The sequence below is a fragment of the Orycteropus afer genome, unplaced genomic scaffold (assembly GCF_000298275.1).
Source record: "Orycteropus afer afer isolate SDZICR_OR568_19922 unplaced genomic scaffold, OryAfe1.0 scaffold00001, whole genome shotgun sequence".
NCBI classification, from domain to species: domain Eukaryota; kingdom Metazoa; phylum Chordata; class Mammalia; order Tubulidentata; family Orycteropodidae; genus Orycteropus; species Orycteropus afer.
In genome coordinates, this window is record NW_006921588.1 from 30385917 (window position 1) to 30407711 (window position 21795).

General features: G+C 40.8%; 1 protein-coding gene across 1 annotated transcript in view; it reads right to left on the reverse strand.

Annotated features, from left to right (window-relative positions):
- Positions 1–21795, reverse strand: part of MYO3B (myosin IIIB) — a 517685-nt gene that overhangs the window by 165487 nt on the left and 330403 nt on the right. The window contains exons 26-28 of the mRNA XM_007944671.2: positions 18151–18262; positions 17032–17194; positions 15860–15940 (exon numbers count right to left, since the gene is read on the reverse strand). Coding sequence (XP_007942862.2) covers positions 15860–15940; positions 17032–17194; positions 18151–18262 — 356 coding nt within the window. The remainder of the gene's footprint in view (positions 1–15859; positions 15941–17031; positions 17195–18150; positions 18263–21795) is intronic.

Below are 21795 nucleotides of genomic sequence, written 5' to 3' on the forward strand. Positions count from 1 at the left end.
TACCTATCAGAGAAGGCACATACAAATGACGCACAAAAGCCCAGCCTTCCCCTGCTAACGAGAGCCAGCAGATTTCCCAAGGAGCCAGTGTGATTTCTGGCCGGAGTGACAGCTGGTCAGCAGCCATCTTATCAGAACATAAAGAGTGAACTTCTGGGAGGTCGGACCAACAAATGCCACCAAAAGCAGCACTGAGCAAGTAGGATTCTTTTGTTAAATAGAATCTTGTTGACTTTTTTTTTTTTTCCCTTCTGTAGCTGCTTCAGAAATCCTGGCCGCCATCTCCACGATACCAAATAAGGCCAGAAATTTCAGGCCTATGAGAGTGTTTTCTACTTTGATTCTCTAGTACTTAATTCTGTCATCATTATCCCAGTCGAACTTTGTCCCTTATCCCAGAAATCAGTTTCTGTCCTACCCTAGAACACCACTGTCTACTGAATTCCCCTTTCCTCTAAGCATGTAGGATCTGTCTCCATTCTCTTCTTGCCCTCATCAGCCTCAGGTTGGATTCATTTCTTTTTTATTTATGCCCTGTCTGCTTCCAAAAAGGAGCTGTGGTAGCATAGTGCCTAAGGCACTTGACTGCTAACTAGAAGGCTGGAGATTCAAACCCACCAGCCACTCCTTGGAAGGAAGGTTGGGCAATCTACTTCCATAGTGATACCTCCTCAGAAACCCAAGGCAGGGTCACTATGAGTCGGGTCCGACTCAACGGCACATTACAACAACAGGGATTAGGGGTAGGGAAGGGATTGACAACAAAGGGCAAGAGAGAATGTTTAAGGGTGATGAAAATGTTCTTTTTCTTGATTGTAGAAGTGGTTACCTGTGTTTGTCAAATTTTAAAGAACTGTTTGGGTTTCATAAATGTAGATTATACTTCAATAAACATGACATCTAAAAAAAGGTACCAGCATTATAAAAGATAAAAAGATAAGACTTCCTTCTCTTCAAACTGGATCTATTCCTGGAAATCAGGATCCAATCTGCTTCTAACTCACTAGCAGGAGAGTGTCTGGTGGGGAGAGATTTGCTGTCAACAAGGGTCCTTTCATAACCATTTGCATCATTGACCATAGCTGGTTTTGACACTAAGCACTTGGCTCAAAGTCTATGAAATTAGCAGGCTCTGGTTGCTTGTACACCTCAACCGTCACAACTTTATTGATGAAAATGGCTACCAGCTGTCACCTCTGCCTCCGCCTCTGTACTTGACGATTCAGACTTCATGGTCACAGCAAATCAAACTGTGATCCTGCTATGTCTCATCGTGTTGGGGTTTGAACTCCTGGCCAAATGGCTGTTGCTTAGCTGTTATGCTGCCAGTCACCCGTCACTGTGGGTTAAACATGATAAGCATAGCAAGGTCTTCCAACTCTTTAGACATCTGAAAGAAGACTTGCTTTCTGCATGAGGAAGCAGGAAATCTGGGTGATATTTAATGTCTGGATTTTAGAATTTCTGATTTCAGGGAAGCAGGGCAAGGAAGGGACTTGCTATCTTTCAGAACAAGTTGCAGAATGGCCTCAAACCAGCGAGGAAGAAAAAATGGTGTCAGTAGCACCCCACCAGGAATCAGTGGGAGGTGCAAATAGTTAATGCACTCAACTGCTAACTGAAAAGTTAGAGGTTTGAGGCTACCCAGAGGTGTGTCAGAAGAGAGGATTGGCGATCTACTTCTGAAAATTTAGCTGTTGAAAACCTATGGAGAATTTTACTCTGATATGCATGGGATCCCCATGAGTCAGAGTCAGCTCAACAGCAACTGGTTAGTACCCCATCTAAGTCGTAACAATTTTGAGGTCACTGAATTCTTTATCTATGCAAATGAACAAAACTTCAAGATGTAGCACATACACACACACACAAGCCTCAAAATTATGGAAACCTCTGAGTCAAAATCAAATAGCTTGAGGGAATGAGTTGGTGGGCCTAGGGGCTCAGGATTATAATCTTGGTCAACGTTGTTGTGTTGTTGTTATGTGCCGTTGAGTCGGACCTGACTCATAGCGACCCCTCCTTGGGTTTCCAAGGCAGTATCACTGCAGAAGTAGATTGTCCAATCTTCCTTCTGAGGAGTGGCTGGTGGGTTTGAACTGCCAGCCTTCTGGTTAGCAGTCAAGTGCCTTAGGCACTATGCCACCAGAGCTCCTATTGGTCAATAGGCACAACATAGTCCACAAAGAAAATGTTCTACATCCTACTTTGGTGAGTAGTGACTGGGGTCTTAAAAGCTGTGAACGGTTATCTAAGGTGCACATATTGGTCTCTCCCCATCCAGAGCAAAGAAGAATGAAGGAAAATCAAAATGCATGGGAATAATTAGTCCAAAGGACTAATGAACCACGAGAACCTCAGCATCCATGACCCTGAGACCAGAATAACTAGACGGTGTCCAGCTCTCACTACTGACTGCTTTGAAAGGGATCGGAATAGAGGTCCTGGATAGAGTAGGAGTGAAAATGTGGGACAAAACTCAAAATCATAAAGATGCCAGGCTTATTGGTGGGGTAGAGACTGGTAGAACCTCTGAGACTATAGCCCTTAGTCACCCTTCAAGCCTGGAACTGAACTCACCCCCATGGCTCAATTTTCAGCCAAAAAATAGATAGGCCTATAAAGTGAACAATAACACGAGGGGGGGTATGCACTCCTTAGAACAATCAACCATATGAGATCAAAAGGCTAGCATTTGTCCAGAGACAACATTGAGAATGCAGGAAGGGATAGGAAAGAAGGACGAATGGGAACAGGAAACACAAGTAGGAAGTGGGATGAGCACTGTTACGTTGTGGCAATTGTGATCAATGTCATGAAACAAAATACATATGAATTGTTGAATGGAAAACCAATTTGCTCCATAAATTTTCACCCAAATCACAATAAAAAATTTTAATAAAAACAAAGCTACCTGAAATCCTTCACATGTTATTGTTGTATTCAGATTTTCCTTGTCATATAAGACATAAATTAAGACTTGAGAAATTCTTTTATCAAGATTTTATTGTAACTGCATTTGAGATTTGACAGTATTATGATTGAATTATATTCCCCCAAAATATGTGTTGTAAATCCTAACTTCGATGCCTATAGTTATAATCCCATTAGAGAATGGGTTCTCTTTGCTAAGTTAATGACAAAGTCTAGTGTAGGATGTGTCTTAAGTCAATCTCTTTTGAGATATAAAAGATATAACAGCAAGCAGAGAAGCAGAGATGGGGGAACACACATGTCAAGCCACATGAATGTCATGCAGGAGTAGAAGCTAAGAAGAGATAAGGACCTTCTTCCAGTGCCGAGAGAGAGAGAGAGAGAGAGAGAGAGAGAGAGAGAGAGAGAAAGCCTTCTAGCACCGACACCCTGAATTCAGACTTCTAGCCTCCTGAATTGAGAAAACAAATTTCTGTTTGTTAAAAGGCATCCCCCTGACTCTCATATACTGCTCTGAAAGGGATCGCAGTAGAAGGTCCTGGAGAGAGTAGGAGTGAAAATGTGGGACAAAACTCAAAATCATAAAAATGGCAGGCTTGTTGGTGGGGTAGAGACTGGCACAACCTCTGAGACTATACCTCCTGGTGGGATTGTAAAATGATACAACCACCATGGAAAGCAGTATGGTGATTCCTTAAAAAATTGGAGTTAGAAATACCTTTTGATCCAGCCATTCCATTACTAGGTATATATCCTAAAGAAGTGACAGCCAGGATAAGAATAGACATATGCACACCCATGTTCATCGCAGCACTATTTACAAATAGCAAAAAGATGGAAACAACCTACGTGCCCATCAACTAAAGAATGGATAACCAAACTATGGTACATCACACAATGGAATACTATGCAACCCTAAAGAATAACATAGAATCAGCAAAACATCACATAATGTGGATGAACTTGGAGGACATTATGCTGACTGAAATAAGTCAAAGTCAATCACAGAAGGACAAATATTGTATTAGTCCATTATTGTAAAAAGTCAAGGAAAGGTTTATATATGGAAGGGGATTTTCTTTGTTGGTTACTAGGGGTAGGAGGGGAGGAGAGGGAACACTGTTAGGTGGAGACAAGGATTGATTTGTGTGAAGAGGAGGGCAATATACCAAATGTCAGTGATCAACATGGTGGCATTGAGGAAGAGGAAGACATACAGAGGTACATGGGAGGTACAGACAACAAAGACGAACCCTTTTATACATACAGTACTGTGCTGTCAGTGAGGGCAAACATGGATATACAGGTCGATAGATGGGTGGACAGGCTGAACTATTACGTATGTCTGTGCAGGGGGCAGTGTGCCCAAGACCATGTATAGGGTTGGCAGACAATGTTTCTACAAGCATATTTGTATGTTCTGTAAGAATTCCCAGGTATATGGTAGAGCTGACAAGGGGCAAGTTTGTAGTCATTTCTTGATCACAGAAAGCTACCCAGAGGGAATGAATAGTTGGACCTGTGGGCTCAGGACCATAGTCACAGGGGACATCAAGCTCAATTGGCATAACATACGACACATATAACATTATTCCACATCCTATTTTGGTGAGTAGCGACTGGGATCTTAAAAGCTTGCAAGCAGCCATCCGGATGCTTCAATGGGTCTCTCCTCATCCAGAACAAAGAAGAAAACCAAAGACACATGGAAACAATTAGTCCAAGGGACTGGTAGGCCATGTGATCTTCAGCCTATACGACCATGAGACCTGAAGAACTAGATGGTGCCTGGCTATCACGGTCAACCATTTGGAGGGAGATCTCTGTAAGAGATCCTGAATAGAGTGGGAGAACAATGTGGAACAAAACTCAAAAATCATTAAAAAAAAAAAAAAAAAAGGACAAGTTTTGCTGCTCTGATAGAGCCTGATGGAACCACTGAGACTATGGTCCCTAGCTGCCCTTCATGTCTGGAATTGAACTCACTCCTGTGTCTTCCAAACAAAGCCAAACAAAGACAGGCATATGAGCTGAACATTATTATTAGGTAGATACAGTCCTTGGAGAGATCAATCATGGGAGAATAGAAAACTGTGTATGCACAGTGAGACAGCTTGGGAGCTTGGGGGGGCAGGAGTGCATGGGAGGAAGGACACAGGGAACAGGTAACTATGGAGAGGAAGTGGGAGGGAGCTGTTGTATTGTGGTAAATTGTAGTCAATGTCATGAGACAAAGTGTATGCAAGCTGCTGTATGGAAAGTGAATTTGCTCTGTAAACTTTCACCCAAATCACAATAAAAATTGAATAATAATAATAAAAAAAAGCCACCCACTTGTGGTATGTCTGTTATAGCAGCACTAGATGACTAAGAATTTGGTACTGGAAGAATAAGGTGCTGCTCAACAGATACCCAAAATGTGGAAGCAGTTTTGGAATTGGGTGATGGTTGTTGTTGTTGTTGTTGTTATGTGCCGTCGAGTCAGCCCCGACTCATAGCGACCCCTCCTTGGGTTTCCGAGGCAGTATCACTACGGAAGTAGGATTGCCCAACCTTCCTTCCGAGGAGTGGCTGGTGGGTTTGAACCGCCAGCCTTCTGGTTAGCAGTCAAGTGCTTTAGCCACTATGCTACCAGAGCTCCTTGGGTGATGGTTAGAGGCTGATAAAAGCATCAATTATCTTGAAGAGACTGTTGGTAGAATTATGGATATCAAGGCAATTCTGGAAAGGGCTCAGAAGGAAGCGAGGAGAGCTATAGAGAAAGTCTCTATCATCTCAGAGAATGCATATGGTGACAGCAACACAATGATGCTAGAAATGTGGACATTCAATGTGCTTCTGGTGAAGCTTTAAAACCAAATAATAAACATGTGATTGGGCAATGGAGGAAGGGCAATACTTTTTATGCAGTGGCAAATAACTTATCTGTATTATGTTCAAATATTTGGTGGAAGGTAGAACTTGTAAGTGCTGAACTTGGATATTTGACTGAGGAGATTTCTAAGCAAGATCCTAATGGAGCCATATGGTTTCTCCTTGCTGCTTATAGTAAAATGTGAGAGGAGAGATATGGACTTAAAAATGAACCATGCAAAATGGAAATAGAACCTAAAGATTTGGAAAATTCTGATGTACAAACTAAGGACATGTGTCCTAGAATGATCACCAAGGATGTGGCTACACAATCTTTTGTTAAAGATATTAAACCTGTGATTGATGGATTTAACCAACTACCACAGCAGAAAGCTCATCAGCTTAGACTGAAGGGCACACTGAAAGAACAAGAGGAAAGAATGCTATGTGGCTCTTGGAATTAATTCTATAAGCCAGAAACAGGCCAAAGGAGCTACCTCTGTTGTCCTCCAAGAGAAGAAAAGGAGCAGCTTGGAGGTCAACATAACTGTTGAAAGGAGCATGAGAAGCAGGGCCTTCTTAGTTTCAAATGGTGGGGTCACAGCCTCCTAGGTTTCAAAGAGTTGAATCTTCACTAACTCGATTCTGAGGTATCTGGCTGCTGTAAAAAGTGTACTAGGGGGATGAGGCTGCTGTCCAAAGCTGAGAGATTGGAGCTACCATGCACAAAGGGCAGAAGAATAAGGCCTGATGGGACCAATGGGGTGGGGTTGCCACTCAGACGGACTAGGAGGATGAGGCTGCCCAAGGCCAAGGGAGCAGAGTTGTTGTCCCAGTGGGAATAGAAGTTGAAGCAGAGGGCCAGGACCAAAGAACCACCACCCAGAGTCCAGAAGGCATAGCCTACACCCAGAGTCTGCACAGTGGGACCATTGACCACATGGTCCCAAATAACAAAGAATTATTTCCAAGTCTTAAGAGCTAATGTAAATTGTTCTGTTGAGTTTTGGATTACTGGGTGTCATTATCCCTTTTTCTCTTCAATTTCTCCCATTTGTAATGGAAATGTCTACCTTGTGCCTGTCCCACTATTGCACTTTGGAAACTTGTAGTCTAGATTTCACAGTTTCACACATGAAGAGGAATTTTGTTCCAGGATGGAATATGCCTAAAATCTCACCTATATGTGATTTAGATGATTCAGAATATGAGATTTTAGACTTGGAGTTATATTAAGACTTTTGCAATGATGTGGTAAGGTGAATGTGTTTTGCATGTGGCAAGGACATGAATTTTGGGGGACCAAAGGGTGGAATGTTATGGATTGAATTATGTTCACCCAAAGTATCTGTTATAAATCCTAATCTCTATGCCTGTGATTATAATCTCATTTGGGAATGGGCTTTCATTCTTATGTTAAGGAGATAAGAGTACTACTGTAGGTTGTATCTTAAGTCAATCTCTTTTGAGATATAAAAGAGAGTAAACAAGCAAGTGAGAGAAGCAGAGATGAGGGGAAGAGAGAGATGCCAAACTACCTGAAGATCGCCCAGGAGCAGAAGTTCAAAGAGACAGGGACCTTTCCTCCAGAGCAGACAAAGGAGAGAAAGCCTTTCCCCAGACACAGCACCCTAAATTTGGAATTCTAGCCTCCTAAACTGTGAGAAAATAAATTTGTTTGTTAAAGCCACCCACTTGTGGTATTTCTGTTATAGCCGCATCAGATAACTAAGACAGGCAATAGAGAAATCGTTTCATCTTTATAAAGCTACAACATTATTATGTTTACCATGTTGTTGTTGTTGTGTGTTGTCAAATCAGCCCTAACTCATAGCAACCCGCCCTTGGGTTTCCGAGGCTGTATCACTATGGAAGTAGATTGCCCAACCTTACTTCCAAGGAGCACAGAAGAGTATTTTACAGACATTTTTCTTCCTGGTGATAGTCACATTTAGGAGGGAGTACAGAGATGAACTAACAGTTATTGAATATCTACCATGTTGTATGCAGGATGCTTTGTATATATTATCTGTTACTATCTTCACAGGAGTCCTGGTGGTGCAATGGCTAAGAGCTCAACTGCTGACCAAAAGGAAGAAACCTTATGGGTCAGTGCTACTCTATCCTATAGGGTTGCTATGAAACAGATTTGACTCAAGGGCACACACGGACAAGAACATGATCTTCACAACAATCCTGAAAATTAGGCCTCAATGAGTTCCATTTTACAGCCGAGTAAACTAAGGCTCAGAAGTCAAGTCACTTTTCTTATACCATATGGTGTGTAACATAGCCAGGATTTAAAGCTGACTGCCTTAACTCCAATATCCACATGCTTAAGAAGGTCTCTTTTTGAAGATTTGATTGGTCCCCTACGTCCATGTGCCGTAGAAGAGATGGAAACAAATGGCAGAGTATGGTCTACTGGAAAGAGCATTGAGAGAAGACTCAGAAGACAGCTCTGCTACGTTTTTATACAAATGTAATGTATAGGGGATACAACTTATTTTAAACTCTTGTGCTTCCCCTTCACCTGCTAAGGGAGGAAACAAAATCTGCCTTTCTACTCATCAAAATTTTTAGAGGAAAAAAGTCTGATCATTCTTGCCATAAACCAGTTGCTGTTGAGTGCATTCTGACTCATGGCAACCCCATGTATGTGTGAGAATAACTGTCCTCCATAGATTTTCAATGGCTGACTTTTCAGAAGTAGATTTCCAGGCCTTTCTTCTGGGCCACCTTGGGGTTGACTTAAACCTCTAAACTTTAGCAGCTGAGTGAGTTAACTACCTGTACCACCCAGGTTTTCCCATTCTTGCCATAGCACAGTTAATTCCAATCCCCACCCACTGCAAAGTTTCTTTACCATTATGTGGATACAGCCTAACTTACAAATAAAGTTTTCAAAATGTGCTAAGGTCCCTTTGATTCTACATTAAAAAAAAATTTAAGAAAATTAAAGACATAAAGTTCAAACAATGTGAAAGTGTTGTGGCTCATACTGCTGCCCTATTCCATGTTGAAGTGGTGAAGACACCATTTCAGGCACCATGTTTTTGGAGCCAGATTCTCGAGCCCAATATGAGGTCCATAATGAAGAGAATGACTCCAAATCAAAGACGCTCTTACTGCAGGCTTCCTCTGAAGTTTTAATCTTGAGTGCTGGGGATGCCAAGTGCTGTACCAAAGTTTCATCTCAACTACATTTCAGCTCCATGTCAAAATCCCATCAGACCCAAGCAGACCTCAAGTGCATGGTGGCTTAGTGGCTTCCTCTCTGAGGATTAAATAGTACCCTGCCCTCTGCATGTTTAATTCTGAAATGGGCAATGACTTGATTCCATAGCAAAGGGCATTCCTCTGCATTCCAAGTTATGCCGTGGAAAGAATTCTATCGTTTGTGCCAAAGAGAGGTTTGGCAGAGCCAAAACTTTGAAATTCTTGACAAACTTTGAAGCCACACACCAGGTCCTCTCTATGCCATAAATCACTTACTCTAGGCCATGCTTCAGGGGCTTTCCACATTTCCTGACCATGACCAGATAAGGGACTTTTGCCCAAAATAAATCACAAGTCTTGCCCCCAAACATTTTCCCCTGCAAAATATAAAGCCACTGGCTGTCAGAAATCAGCCATAGCTATGGACTTACAGAAAGCTAGAGAAACCAAGACAGTATGAGGGTAGTCTGAGCAAGACTTCTTACTAAATTTGGGTACCTAGCCTTCTGTCAAAAACAAAGGTTTATAAGTCAATGAACCTCATTTGCAGTTCAAAACGCATCTCAACCCCAGATGTAACAGTTAATTCTTTCCAGTATTTTGCTATTTCTTTGCTATTGTGTTGATTGGCCTAAAAAACAAAAACACCAAACAAGAAAAAGCATGCAGCTAACTTCTGACTGATGAGTAAGAAGAGTTTGAAAATTGTCAGCTCACATGCTTGTGAGTCCTTGGACAAACACTTTAAAGAATTTCGCCTTTGTGTGAAATGATCAGGAATTTTTCTATAAAATAGAATAGGAGTGAATGAAAAATATGGAATAGAGACAGAAAAACAAAGAGAGACACGTGGAAAGGAGTGGTAGAGACAGCTTGTGTTCCTTATGTTTGTTCAAAGTAGACATTTCGCTCAATGGTATGTCACTTGGTGTCCCTTTCCTGCTGGGCTTGTGCTCAACCATCTCTACAGATACAAGTTCATTAGAATGAAAAGTATCTATAACAATCATTTTTACTTTTAAGAAGTATGGGTGATTTCATGTTCATAATCATTAGCCATCAAAGAGATGCAAATCAAAACAAAAATGAGATACCATCTTGCCCCAACACTAATAGCAAAGTTCAACAAGACAGAAAATAACAAATGCTGGTGAGGATGTGGAGAGATCGGGACTCTCATACACTGCTGGTGAGATTGTAAAATGATACAACCACTGTGGAAAGCAGTAGAGCGATTCCTTAAAAAGTTGAAATTAGAAATACCATTTGATCCAGCAACCCCATTACTAAGTATATATCCTACAGAAGTGAGAACCAAGACAAGAATAGATATATGCACACACATGTTTATTGCAGCCCTATTTACAATAGCCAAAAGGTGGAAACAACCTAGGTGCCCATCAACAGAAGAATGGATAACCAAACTATGGTACATACACACAATGGAATACTATGCAACCCTAAAGAATAATTCAGAATCTGCAAAACACCGCATAACGTGGATGAACTTGGAGGACATTATGCTGAGTAAAATAAGTCAATCACAGAAGGACAAATATTGTATTAGTTCATTATTGTAAAAAGTCAAGGAAAAGTTTACATATGGAAGGAAACTTTCTTTGTTGGTTACCAAGGTGGGATGGGAGGGGAGGAAACACTGCAAAAAAAGAAGTATTGGTGATTTTTTTTTTTTTATGGGTGATTTCAGTACATATTCTCAGTAGTATTTTATCAATTTACTCTTTGTATTGCTTTGGAATACAAAAGGAACAGTCCTTCCTTCTAAGGACTGTTGACATAAAATGGAGCACCCAATTTATATTGATCCCTCCTGGCTGATATAAATAGTTAATGTGTTTGGATACTGACGAAAAAGTTTCAAGTTCACCCACAGGCACCTTGGAAGAAAGGCCTGGTGATCTGCTTCAGAAAATCCACCCACTGATCACTCTGAAGATTAGGATTATGTTTTGCTGTGTATATTTTCACTAAAAATAAAAATAATATGTTCAGGAAAAAAAAAAAGGAAAACCTTATGGAGCACAGTTTTCCTCTGACACATATAGGATCTCCATGAGTCAAAACTGATTCCTCATCAAGTGATTTTGGTATTGGAGTTAGAGAATTTGAAGCCCAGAATTAAATCCCATTGTTCATCAAGGTAGCCTCAGTATAAAGTCGATATTTAATGAATAGCAGTTGAATAAATAAATGAATGAAACAAATAAGTAGCCTGCAGACTTAGGGATAGTTCTGGAAATGAAGTTCAGGAAATGGTTGCAACCACTCAGTTGCCAATATACTAACAATGTTAAAAGGAAACAGTCTTTCAAAGTTAAAACATAATAATTTTTTTAAAAAAAAAAAAGCTAAAAGGAGGTCTTACCCTGAAAGAAGTTTGTTAAGTTCAGGCAGTTTTAAACACTTGCTTCCTTTGTGAAATAGGGTCAAGCTTCTAAAAAAATTAAATAGCTTATGTCAAGTTGCTATGATGACCTTCAAGAATGTGTGTCCAAGTGTGAAATAGAGGAAGCGAGAGTCCCCACTGAAACTAGCATTTAAAGCAACTCTGGTCAGCCAGCATCGTGTCAAGCCCAGCAACAGTTTAAAATGTCTGTTCTCAGGCTAAAGGAGGTGGCTGACCCTCCAGGAAGCACTCTACCCAAAGGACATCAGAGGAGAAACAGGCATCATGTTTAATGCTATTATTACCTTCTGATAACATCTGTGTTTTTGGCAAGGAGGAAAGTAAGTAGGAAGCTGATCAGAGAAAAGAGAGAAAGAGAAAACAACAATTTCCACAGCACTGAAGCAAGTAAATGAAAATGTGCTGTAAACCTATGGGCTCTTCCTGCTCCTCTGTGGGGTGTGGAGGAACTGAAAGAAATGGCTCCTCCGGGGAGACAATCTTTGAAATTCCATTCCCAGCCCCTAGGGCTCCACCATCATCATCTAGGCATTTCCTCAGAGTCTGGAGGCCCACCACTTTGCCGTCATTTTCAAAACGGATCTTGAATTGGAGGGGCAATTTAAAGCTAGTGGCTTTCATAATGAATGGGACATTTTAGATCTTTTAAAAATTCCCTGCAGGTTGGTTGTTTTGCTTTTATTCACTGAGGAAGGCATGCTATTTTTAGTTGAATGTTGTTGCTGTTAGGTGCCGCTGCGTCAGTTCGAACTCAGCCACCCTGTGTACAGCGGAATGGAACACTGTCTGGTCCTGTGCCATCCTCACAATCATTGCTATGTCTGAGCCCATTGTTGCAGCCACTGTCGATCCATCTCCTTGAGGATTACATATAGTGATAGCTACTTTCTGAAATGTACCAGTTAATTTAAAAAGTAAAACATTATTGAGTACCTGTTACTTAGAATACTCCATCTTAACATTAGTATGTACGATTTTGTTTTTCTTATTAAAAAGTACGTTTTTTAAAATTCTTTAACATTTAAAGGAGACGTGTTTTCCTATGCAAGAGCCTATTACTGGCTTTAATCAATAATAAAAGCACAATAAATAAGGTGATGTTCAATGTTGATTTTTTTTTTCCCCAAAAAAGGAAACAGAAACTATATCTTTGCTCAGGATTCTCGATCCCTGTCCCGGTGCCCCTTCTCGCGCCCTCTCCTTGTTTCATAAAGGCCCTTTATTGCCCTGTAATGTTATACACGCAGGAAATGTTTCCTGGTGTTCCGAGGGTATTTTTTTTCCATTTGTTTTCTCTTCAGCATTTGATCACTGGCTGGTGAACTGCTTGGGCCCACGGAGATCTCCAGACCACCAGCTCATGTATTTGAAAGGCATCTGTTTATTTTGAAAATGCAAATGTGGCCTACCTCAAAGACTGACAGTCAAGAAATGACCCACTGAGCGAGGGAAGAGGTTTCCAATCTGGAGCCCTGTCCCTCCCTCTAGCTCACCAAGATCACGCGCTGTCAGAACCATTTAAACTAGCTCCCGGTATCTGAATGAAGGGCCCACAATTAAAAGGAGCAGGCTCATCTCTCAAGAATTAGCCAGGCAAAACATTTCTCACCCGGTTTAAAGTAACGATAAGGTCATCTACAAAGGGGTCTGAACCTTTGAAATGGTGGCTGGTAGACCGAGGGCTGCCTGGAGGAGGGTCCGAACGGGGAACACTGGCCTCCTAACAGCCCCTGCCCAGTCCTGAGGACGATTCTGACGAGGAGAAAGCCTGAGAAGGTTAATACCCCGACTTTGATCTCTGTCAAGGCATACCAGCAAGAATTAATTTACATTTCAGATGAAAAAGGTTGACAGCATGAAAAGGCATCTTGTTTCTGGTATGTGAATGTGCCGTAATAGATCGGGAATTCTGAAAGGAAGTTCTGAGGAAGCTAAAGGGATAAGCCGCGCGGCTGCTTTTATTGGGAATGAGATGAAAGGAAAACAAATTTCAATATGCGTGGCTCTGTAGCAACATGTAGGCCAAATGCTTCCTAAATTTCAAGGGCTGCTCTTTTAAAAATATATAACATATCTTAGCACCATTAAAAAAAGGGGGGGGGGCAGAACTAGATATAAAAATGAATTCCACAGAATCTAAATTTCAAATGAAACCATTTATTCAAAAAATAATAAATCAGAGAAGAATATTAGGAAACAACCAGAAAAGATTGTGCTAAGATTATATCCCTTAGCCACTTCCTGTAGTCTTCAAAATAAGGAACTGCTGTATCTGGGTCTTGTTTTACTCTGAAATATCCTAGTGGCATGCAGAGGATATTGTAATGAGAGGATTATGCTATGCGAGGGCAATAACACAAAACAGAGAAGTTGGGAAAAGTTGCTTTGCTTTTTAGATAAAGGCAGCCATACCTTCCAATCTAAAGGTAAGGAAAACTTTAGAATCTAAAGACAAGGAAATCTCAAGTCAAAGTCAATTGCCCATAAAATTGCAAGCACTATTATCCTATCCATATATCTTTACCTGTAACACCAAACCAACAGCACAGTAATTGGAATGAGTCCACTTTACATCCTTTAAGAAGTGTTGGCTGAAGGGCAAAGAGACTCCCTCTGCTTTTGCTCTGGATACCACCCTCGTCAGAGGGCAGAGGTGATGTTGTACTACCACCTTCCATGTTTTTGTGCCTGCCAAAGTCCCTGCAGGCTAGGGTTGTGGAAGTTTCTGTAGCCACTGATAGGTGGGACCACTGTCTGGCCAAGAAAGGGAGGTGCTTGCAAAGCAAGGAAAGAGAGGAGGCTTTAAAAATGTGTTTTCTCTGGTTCCACGAAACAAATTGGTCCTTCCATGGCAACTCTCCAGGAGGTGCTCAATTAAATAGATGCAGTCGTGACTACCCTGATGTGATGACGAAGCAGGCCTGCCTCTATTTTCATGCAGTGTATAAAACAAACAAAAAAACCTCACTGCGGTAGGGTTGGGTCCAACTCATAGCGACCCCTCCTTGGGTTTCTGAGCCAGTATTGCTACTTGGCAATAACAGACAGACTGCAAAACAGGGAGCCCTATAAAATGATTTTCATTTGGGGAAAAATTGCTTCATTATTTCTATATATTGATCGCAATGCATCACCAATACATAAATTCAAGAGTTTATATTTTAAAACACATGTTGAGCTCTGGGCCAAACTGCAAGATCAGCGATTGGTCCAGTATCTCCTTCGTTTGTGTGTGTGTGTGTGTGTGTGTGTGTGTGTGTGTGTGTTTCTGTTGGGAGGCAGACAGCAGGAAACAAATGCATTCTGAGTTGTTTTTCTTATGCTACAAGTATTGCATCCCTCTTCCTCAGGCTTTGAAGTTGTAGGGCTTAGAATCCTGAGTGTTGGTGTTAAAAGTTAGTATTTGCATTTAAATGACACCCATTCCTCCCAAATATTTTGGTTTTGAAAGAAGACATCAGGCCTCTTAAAGTGGCCTAACAGAGTTATGAGAAATGTCCCTGGAACTGGGTTCTGGACAGGGACCTCCTTGAAAAAGTTGCAGCTGTTTTATTTAAGAGTTCGCCTTAGGCTGAGCACTATCTGAAACCCTATCTGCCTCCCTGCTGCTTCCACTGGCCTGGTCACTCCTCTCTCATTCCGTCTCCAATTTCCTGAGCTCTGGGAGCTCCTGGCACGTTCTGGGGTCTGTTTCTTCCAGGGCGTCAATTAGGCAAATGCAATCTCGGACAAGAGGTGAGCCTGGCCTGGCAGCCACAGTGAACACTGCTACTTGCAAGGGATCAGAATGACCTGAGAGCCAGGGAAGGATGGCGGAGCCAGTAACCAGAACTCACAGGTCTCAGGCCTCCTCCGCCAAGCTGTCACGAGAGCAACCATTTGCTCACCCCATGGGGTCCAGAGAATCATGTTGGCCACATACAGCCCAAAGTTTGGGAAGCTCAGTTGACTGGGAAAGTTCCCCAGTTTTTCCTACTGTGGTGATACTAAGGAATAGGTGTTGCATATTATCAGAGAATTTCAGGGTTGGAAGGAAACTTCCCAGCCTTCTTTAGCAGGTGACTTTATTTAATAGATAAAGAAAATGTGATTCCAGAAGGGAAAGAATTGTGTTCAATCAGCAGTACTCAGTGTTGACTCTGTATCAAAACCACCTGTGTTGTATGACCTTGGGCAAATCTCTGCCTCAATTTCTTCCTCTAAAATGGGGAATATAAGAGTACCTACTCAGAACAACCTTAGCAAAATGCCTGGCATCATTGTTATCTCACAAAGATTGTGTTAGAATAAGCACTAAAGCCCCCAAGCTCTTGACTTGTCTTCCAGGGCTCCCAAATTATTAACCTTTCAGCTTTTCTAAACTCACATGAACTTAATCACAGAAATATTTTCAAATGGACACTGTGAAAATGATGTTTTAATTACCTGCTTGAATATGAACAGCAAACTCACTCCTTCTGTTGCTTATTTTCTTAAATTTCCTCCGAGCATCATATCCTCTCCAGGCTAAAAATATAAAACCATGTGCTAGGAATGACATTAATTTAAGAACGTGCCAGGGAATTGATATAAGCTGTTTTCCCTCCAATCTTTTACCCCTCTCCTCCTCCCTGCTGTTTTCTGGATGAACAAAATAAGCAGAGATACGTGAGCTATGGTGGGGAAGAGGGGCCTCTCTGTCCTCACAGCTTGGCCTCTGAGATGTTTTTGAGAGGGGTTCTTTCAGTTCATGCAGTGAGTATCTGAGGACACTCTGGATCTCACTTAGGGCCATTTGGGACCCCCAGCCCAGGTGAGGTGGTTCTTTGTCATCTCAATCCCTGCAGTAAATCCCATCTTCAGGACTTGTAGCTGGGAGTTAGCGAGATGATGGGAAGGAACTGGAATAGCCTGACCTTTTGATTTGAGAGAAGAGGCATAAGTAGGAAAGTTGAAGGGAAGAAGAAAACAGAGAGGGTGGTAAAGGGGAATAATTAAGTAGCACAGCACTACCATTCGTTGGGGGTGAACTATGAGCCAAGAACTATGCTAAGGAGGGGATATTCTGCAATGATGGGAAGGGAAGACTGGTGAAGAGAAGCAGAAAAAAAGTGGAAGGGGATTTCTGGGGCGTTTGAGTCCTTTAGGTGCAGAACTGGGGGATGAAGCCACCTACCAGAAGCATGAATGTGTGTGCTTCGTTTGTGTGTGTGTGTGTGTGTGTGTGTATATATATATATATATATATATATATATAGCTAATAGGAGCTCTGGTAGCATAGTGCTGAAGGCTCTTGCCTACTAACCAGAGGGCTGGCGGTTCAAACCCACCAGCCACTCCTCGGAAGGAAGATGGGGCAATCTACTTCCATAGTGATACTGCCTCGGAAACCCAAGGTTGAGTCGCTATGAGTTGAGTCCGACTGGATGGCACATAACAACAACAACAACATATAGCTAATAGACAGATTGGGGGACCAAGGGGGAGGGAAAGAGGAAGGAGAAAGGGGAGATAGAAAGAGAAAGAGAGGAAACCATTGAGAAAAGCCACAGGTAAATAGCTTAATGGCTTCAAATGTCAAGATCAGTACAGTATTTCCAAAAACTGGAGGATTTACCTGCCTGGATGGCAATGGCCCCCTTTTCTCTCTTCTCTCTCACTCTCTTATGTCTCCTGGCTGCAAGCCACCCCTTGGTGTATGCCTGCAGTACAACCACTCTGCCTATGACTTCTCGCAGCAGCAAATTTAGCTGTTCAACGTGGTAGTACTTGAGAAAGACCTGAAAGGAGACATTAGATTTAGCATTACATATGAGCTCCCAAACAAAAATTCACTCCACTTCGTTATACTCTTAGTCGTAAATATTAAAATCATTATTAAATTAAAGCTTACAGTGAAAAGGCAGTGATTTGATATGCTGATATCAATGACTTCTTGGGGGCAAATATAATTCCCCTTCTAAGATTAAGCCCATCCTTGATTATTGATATAAACAGATGATGAGGTTAACAGGGTTTCAGAGAAATCCCAAATATACTTCAGGCTTGCCTCATTACTGCCAAGAGTTCCATTTTCTCAGCTTGATCTCTACTCAGTTTCTAGACAGCCTCTGGTGGAGGTACTAACCAACAGAACTGACCCAAGGCCAGCAGTTGAAGACAGGAGGGAGAGGGGCCTGGACAAGCCACAGTGATCTAACGTCTGCTGACGAGCAGCTGTGCTGGCCATCTCCAATCTGGGGAAGGCTGGGTGGCAGGGCAATTCAGGATGGATCATTAAACCCTGGGATTCTGCAGAAGCATGATGTTCCCCCAAATGAAAAGCTACATGTGATGAGACTAATTATCAGGGGACTCAGTAAATAACACAACATGAGTTTAATAGAAAAGAGACAAAACTCTTAAACTCATCATTATCGTTAATATGATTTGTATATTTGCATGTGGTGCTGAAGTAGGCAGCTTTCTAAAAGGGACATTTTAAAATGAGTTCAAAGATCTCTTTCTACAAAGGCTAAATGGTTTTCCAACTACACACAGAACTAGAAGCAAATCCTCATCCTCTAGACCTGGAGGCCAGGGACTCCTGACCCAAGACCCACAAAGACCACTGTTAGGCTGGGATCTTGCCTGCTAAACTACACAATTTACAGAGCCATATATACTATGACAGGAGACAAAGACAAACAGAAGGGCATCACAGGTGACCAAATCTGAACAATAGAGAAAACAATACCTTTGTTTTTCCCAGCACCCAGTGATCTAATCTGGCCTTTTCCAAGATAGCGATACAGCTCTCTTTGCTAGCAAGAGGTGTTTGATGTGCTTTGAATGCCAAGTAATAATACCTACCAAATAAAAGAGTAAATTAAGCATTGTTAGTCATCATTTGATTAGGTATAATAGAATTGCTTTGGGCCCACTGATATGCCTGGATTTTTAATAGTAAATATATCTTGTCTACCAATAATAGCATGTGAAAAATACAATAGTTATACTTACTAGGTTGGCTTTTATCTGCTTTCATATTTTCTTCTATGCATATTTCCCTTTTAACAAAAAAATATTACTTTGTAATTCATACTTAGTGCATACTTGGTCTTTTGTTTGCAAAATCAAGGTATCTAATCCTTTTAGAAAGCTAAAATTTAGACAGCTCTCCTAATGAAAGTCATCATTTTAAAGTACTCTGGTAGTGTAGTGGGTAAGGCATTTGGCTGCTAACGAGAAGGTTGGTGGTTCAAACCCACCAGCTGCTCCACAGGAGGAAAAGGAAGGAAACTACTTCTGTAAAGATTTATAACCTTGGAAATCCCATGGGAGTTGCTATGAGCTGAAACTGACTTGATGGCACTGGGTGTTATAATAGTAATTATAAAAATAATTTGTAATTCCACTGTATATATTTTGACTCTGCTTTGAAAAGTCCCATCTGACGCAATTTGTAGGTAGCAAAAGTGATCAGAGCCTAACACTACTGATTCTGTCTGTTGAGCCAACCTCTTATTCATGGTGTGGCATGTTTTCTTGATCCTGTCACCAAAACCACATTTGTTTTCTTGGATTACTTCATTTTAATAAACTTCTGAACTTCTAGAAGAAAGAGTTTGAATAGATTCAAAAAACACCACCAAAAGAGTTTCTCTCCCCTTTTCTTTTCTTCCTGTATTCTTCTTCTTCAAAATAACTTCTGAAATATATTATTCTTTAAAAAGGACTTGCTCTTAGCTGCCATCCAGAGTTAAGTTTAACCTCTTGGAAGTTTAAAAAGACTAACTGGTTCTTAATCTGTTTGTCAAAGGATTTTCCTGTCCTCACTGAGACAATACTAATCTGTTACCTTGCAATTACTTTTAAATATAGAGCAATTTTTACTTTAAACAACAAAGCAATCACCACAATATAAAATATGCCCCTTCCTACTGCCATATATAATCACATATTTCTGTTTATGGAAAAATAAACACACTGGATTACCACTTGAGTCATTTAACTTTATCTTCATGCTACAAAATTGTTTTATAAGTTAGACTATAATGCAGACTTCACTGGGAACATTAGTATTCAGAGATTCTGGGAATGTTTCCAAGGCTCTGAGTCTCTGTTTCTACCTTTGGGGAGAAAAGGCAATGTTCAATCAGAACCCTTGAATGGTGGCCAGGACCGGTGATGTTAGGTCATTTGTATAAGTCTAGGAACCAATAACAGCAAATGTCTTCTGGAGCTAAGTGGAGGAGAGACAGTCAGGAACCAAGCTCAGGAATCATGGCCAGTTCATGTTGTCAGTGCAGGTTCCTGATCCCCTGTTTCCCAGGACTGTAGTTTCAAATTATGGTTTCCCTCACTTGGTTATGGCCATGACAAAAAATACTGTATCTTGGAGTATACAAGAATGGTGGGAATGAATGACAAAGCTTTATGGGACCAGTGTCTGGGGAAGGCTTAAGTACAGATGGCTTAAGCATAAAAGTCAAGAATAAAGCCAGTATTCCCTACATGTTTGCCATTAGGCCAGCCATTTATAACAATAGGCTTCCTTAGCTTTAATCAACCAAATCCTAGTGAGAGCTCAATGCTACCGGAGAGGAAGTATTCACAGAAAACTTACTGAATGTCCAACACTATGTGGCATGTAAGAAGAATACAAAGTATGTTCCATTTCTCCAGCCAAGGATTTAGACTTGCTTTTCAGGCATCTGTGGGCAGTTGGTAAAAACAGAAAAACAAACTCACTGCCACTGAGTCAATTCCTACTCATAGTGATGCCACTGGGTTTCCGAGGCTGTAAATCTTTATGGAAGTAGATCACTCCACCTTCCTTCCATGGGGTGTTTGGTGAGTTTGAACTACTGATCTGGTTAGCAGCCAAATAAATGCCTTATCCACTATGCTACTGGAACTTCTTTTGATTTCTAAATAGACATAACATATCCTGAACTAATACATATATTAGGATTTATCTATGATTTTTAATTCTTCAACCCAAATCTCTTAATTTATTATGATGATAATATTCCTTAGTTCAATAAGAGATGAGTGAGAGGTGAAAATTTCAAAAAAATACTGAGGAAACATATAAGTGATATATAAACAGTAAACCAGGTCATAGAACTGTAATGTAATATTAAGTTCTAGTGGGTACCATGGTTTAAAAAAAAAAAAAAAAAGCACTTTGGCTGAGCTGCTGTGGGTTCCAAAGCAAGAGCTTATCTGAAAGGAACCAAGCCAAAAAAGTCTGCTAGCAAAGGAGGTCTTTTTGATGATGAGTTAAATGGGTAAGAGATATGCAACAATAGAATAATAGTAAATAGAAAAGCCTGTCTTGAGGGTCTGAACACTTGCGGGCATGGCCATGTCCTGCTGCCTATCTCATAGGTAGGCTTTGTCTCTCAGATTGGAGTCTGAGTACTGAGGAAGAGTCAGAAGATCTCTGTTCTGTGGTTTTAAGTTACTTCTCTCTCTATACCTGAATTCTCACAGGTGGAAATGGTTGATTTGGTCTAGATAGCAGTTCTTAACTTTAAAGAATTAAGAGAGGAATCAAAGAAGCTAAGAAAAGCTGGTAAAACTATACACATTCTTTCTTAGGAAAATGCTCTTTTTTTTCACCTCAGTAATCCTGTTATTTTTTATGGTTTTGAATTTTGCTCCATGTTTTTTCTCCCACTCTATCTAGGATCTCCAATTCTGATCCTTTGGCTGGTTTTGATAGCCAGGTACCATCTAGTTTTTCTGGTGTCAGGGTCGGGTAAGCTGAGGTTAGGAAAATGCTCTTAACACAACACATGGGCATGCAATGTCAAGAGGTCTACATATCTTTTCAAAATCCTCCAAAGATCTAAGATCCTTTTCCTGAACATTATATAAAGTGATAAATTATCCCAGTCCCATCTTATCTAAACTCATAAGCTATCAAAATAGTAAATATACAGTTGAAAAATATGTCTATTTAAAAATATTGTTTAAAGTTTTGTCTAAAAATGTTTTGTTGTCTGAAATGTAAGCTCTTAAAGGAAGAGGAGTTTGTAAAGTATTAATAAAAACAATGGGCAACTAGAGATACATCCTTCTGCATTTAAATTTCAGAACTATATGCTAGAAGGATCTATAAAACACAAGAGATATATTCATTTTTCCATTGCTGTATAACAAATTACTCTTAAATGTATTGGCATGAAAAATGAACGTTAAATATTCTCATAGCTTCTGGAAATCAGGCATTTGGGACTGGGTGATTCTGGCTCATGGTCTCTTATAAAATTCCAGTCAAGATGTCGGTCAGGAAGGGACTTATCTCTAGAATTTATAGAACACTCCAACACCTCAATAACAAAAAGACAAACAATCCAATTAAAAAATGGGCAGAAGACATGAATAGACA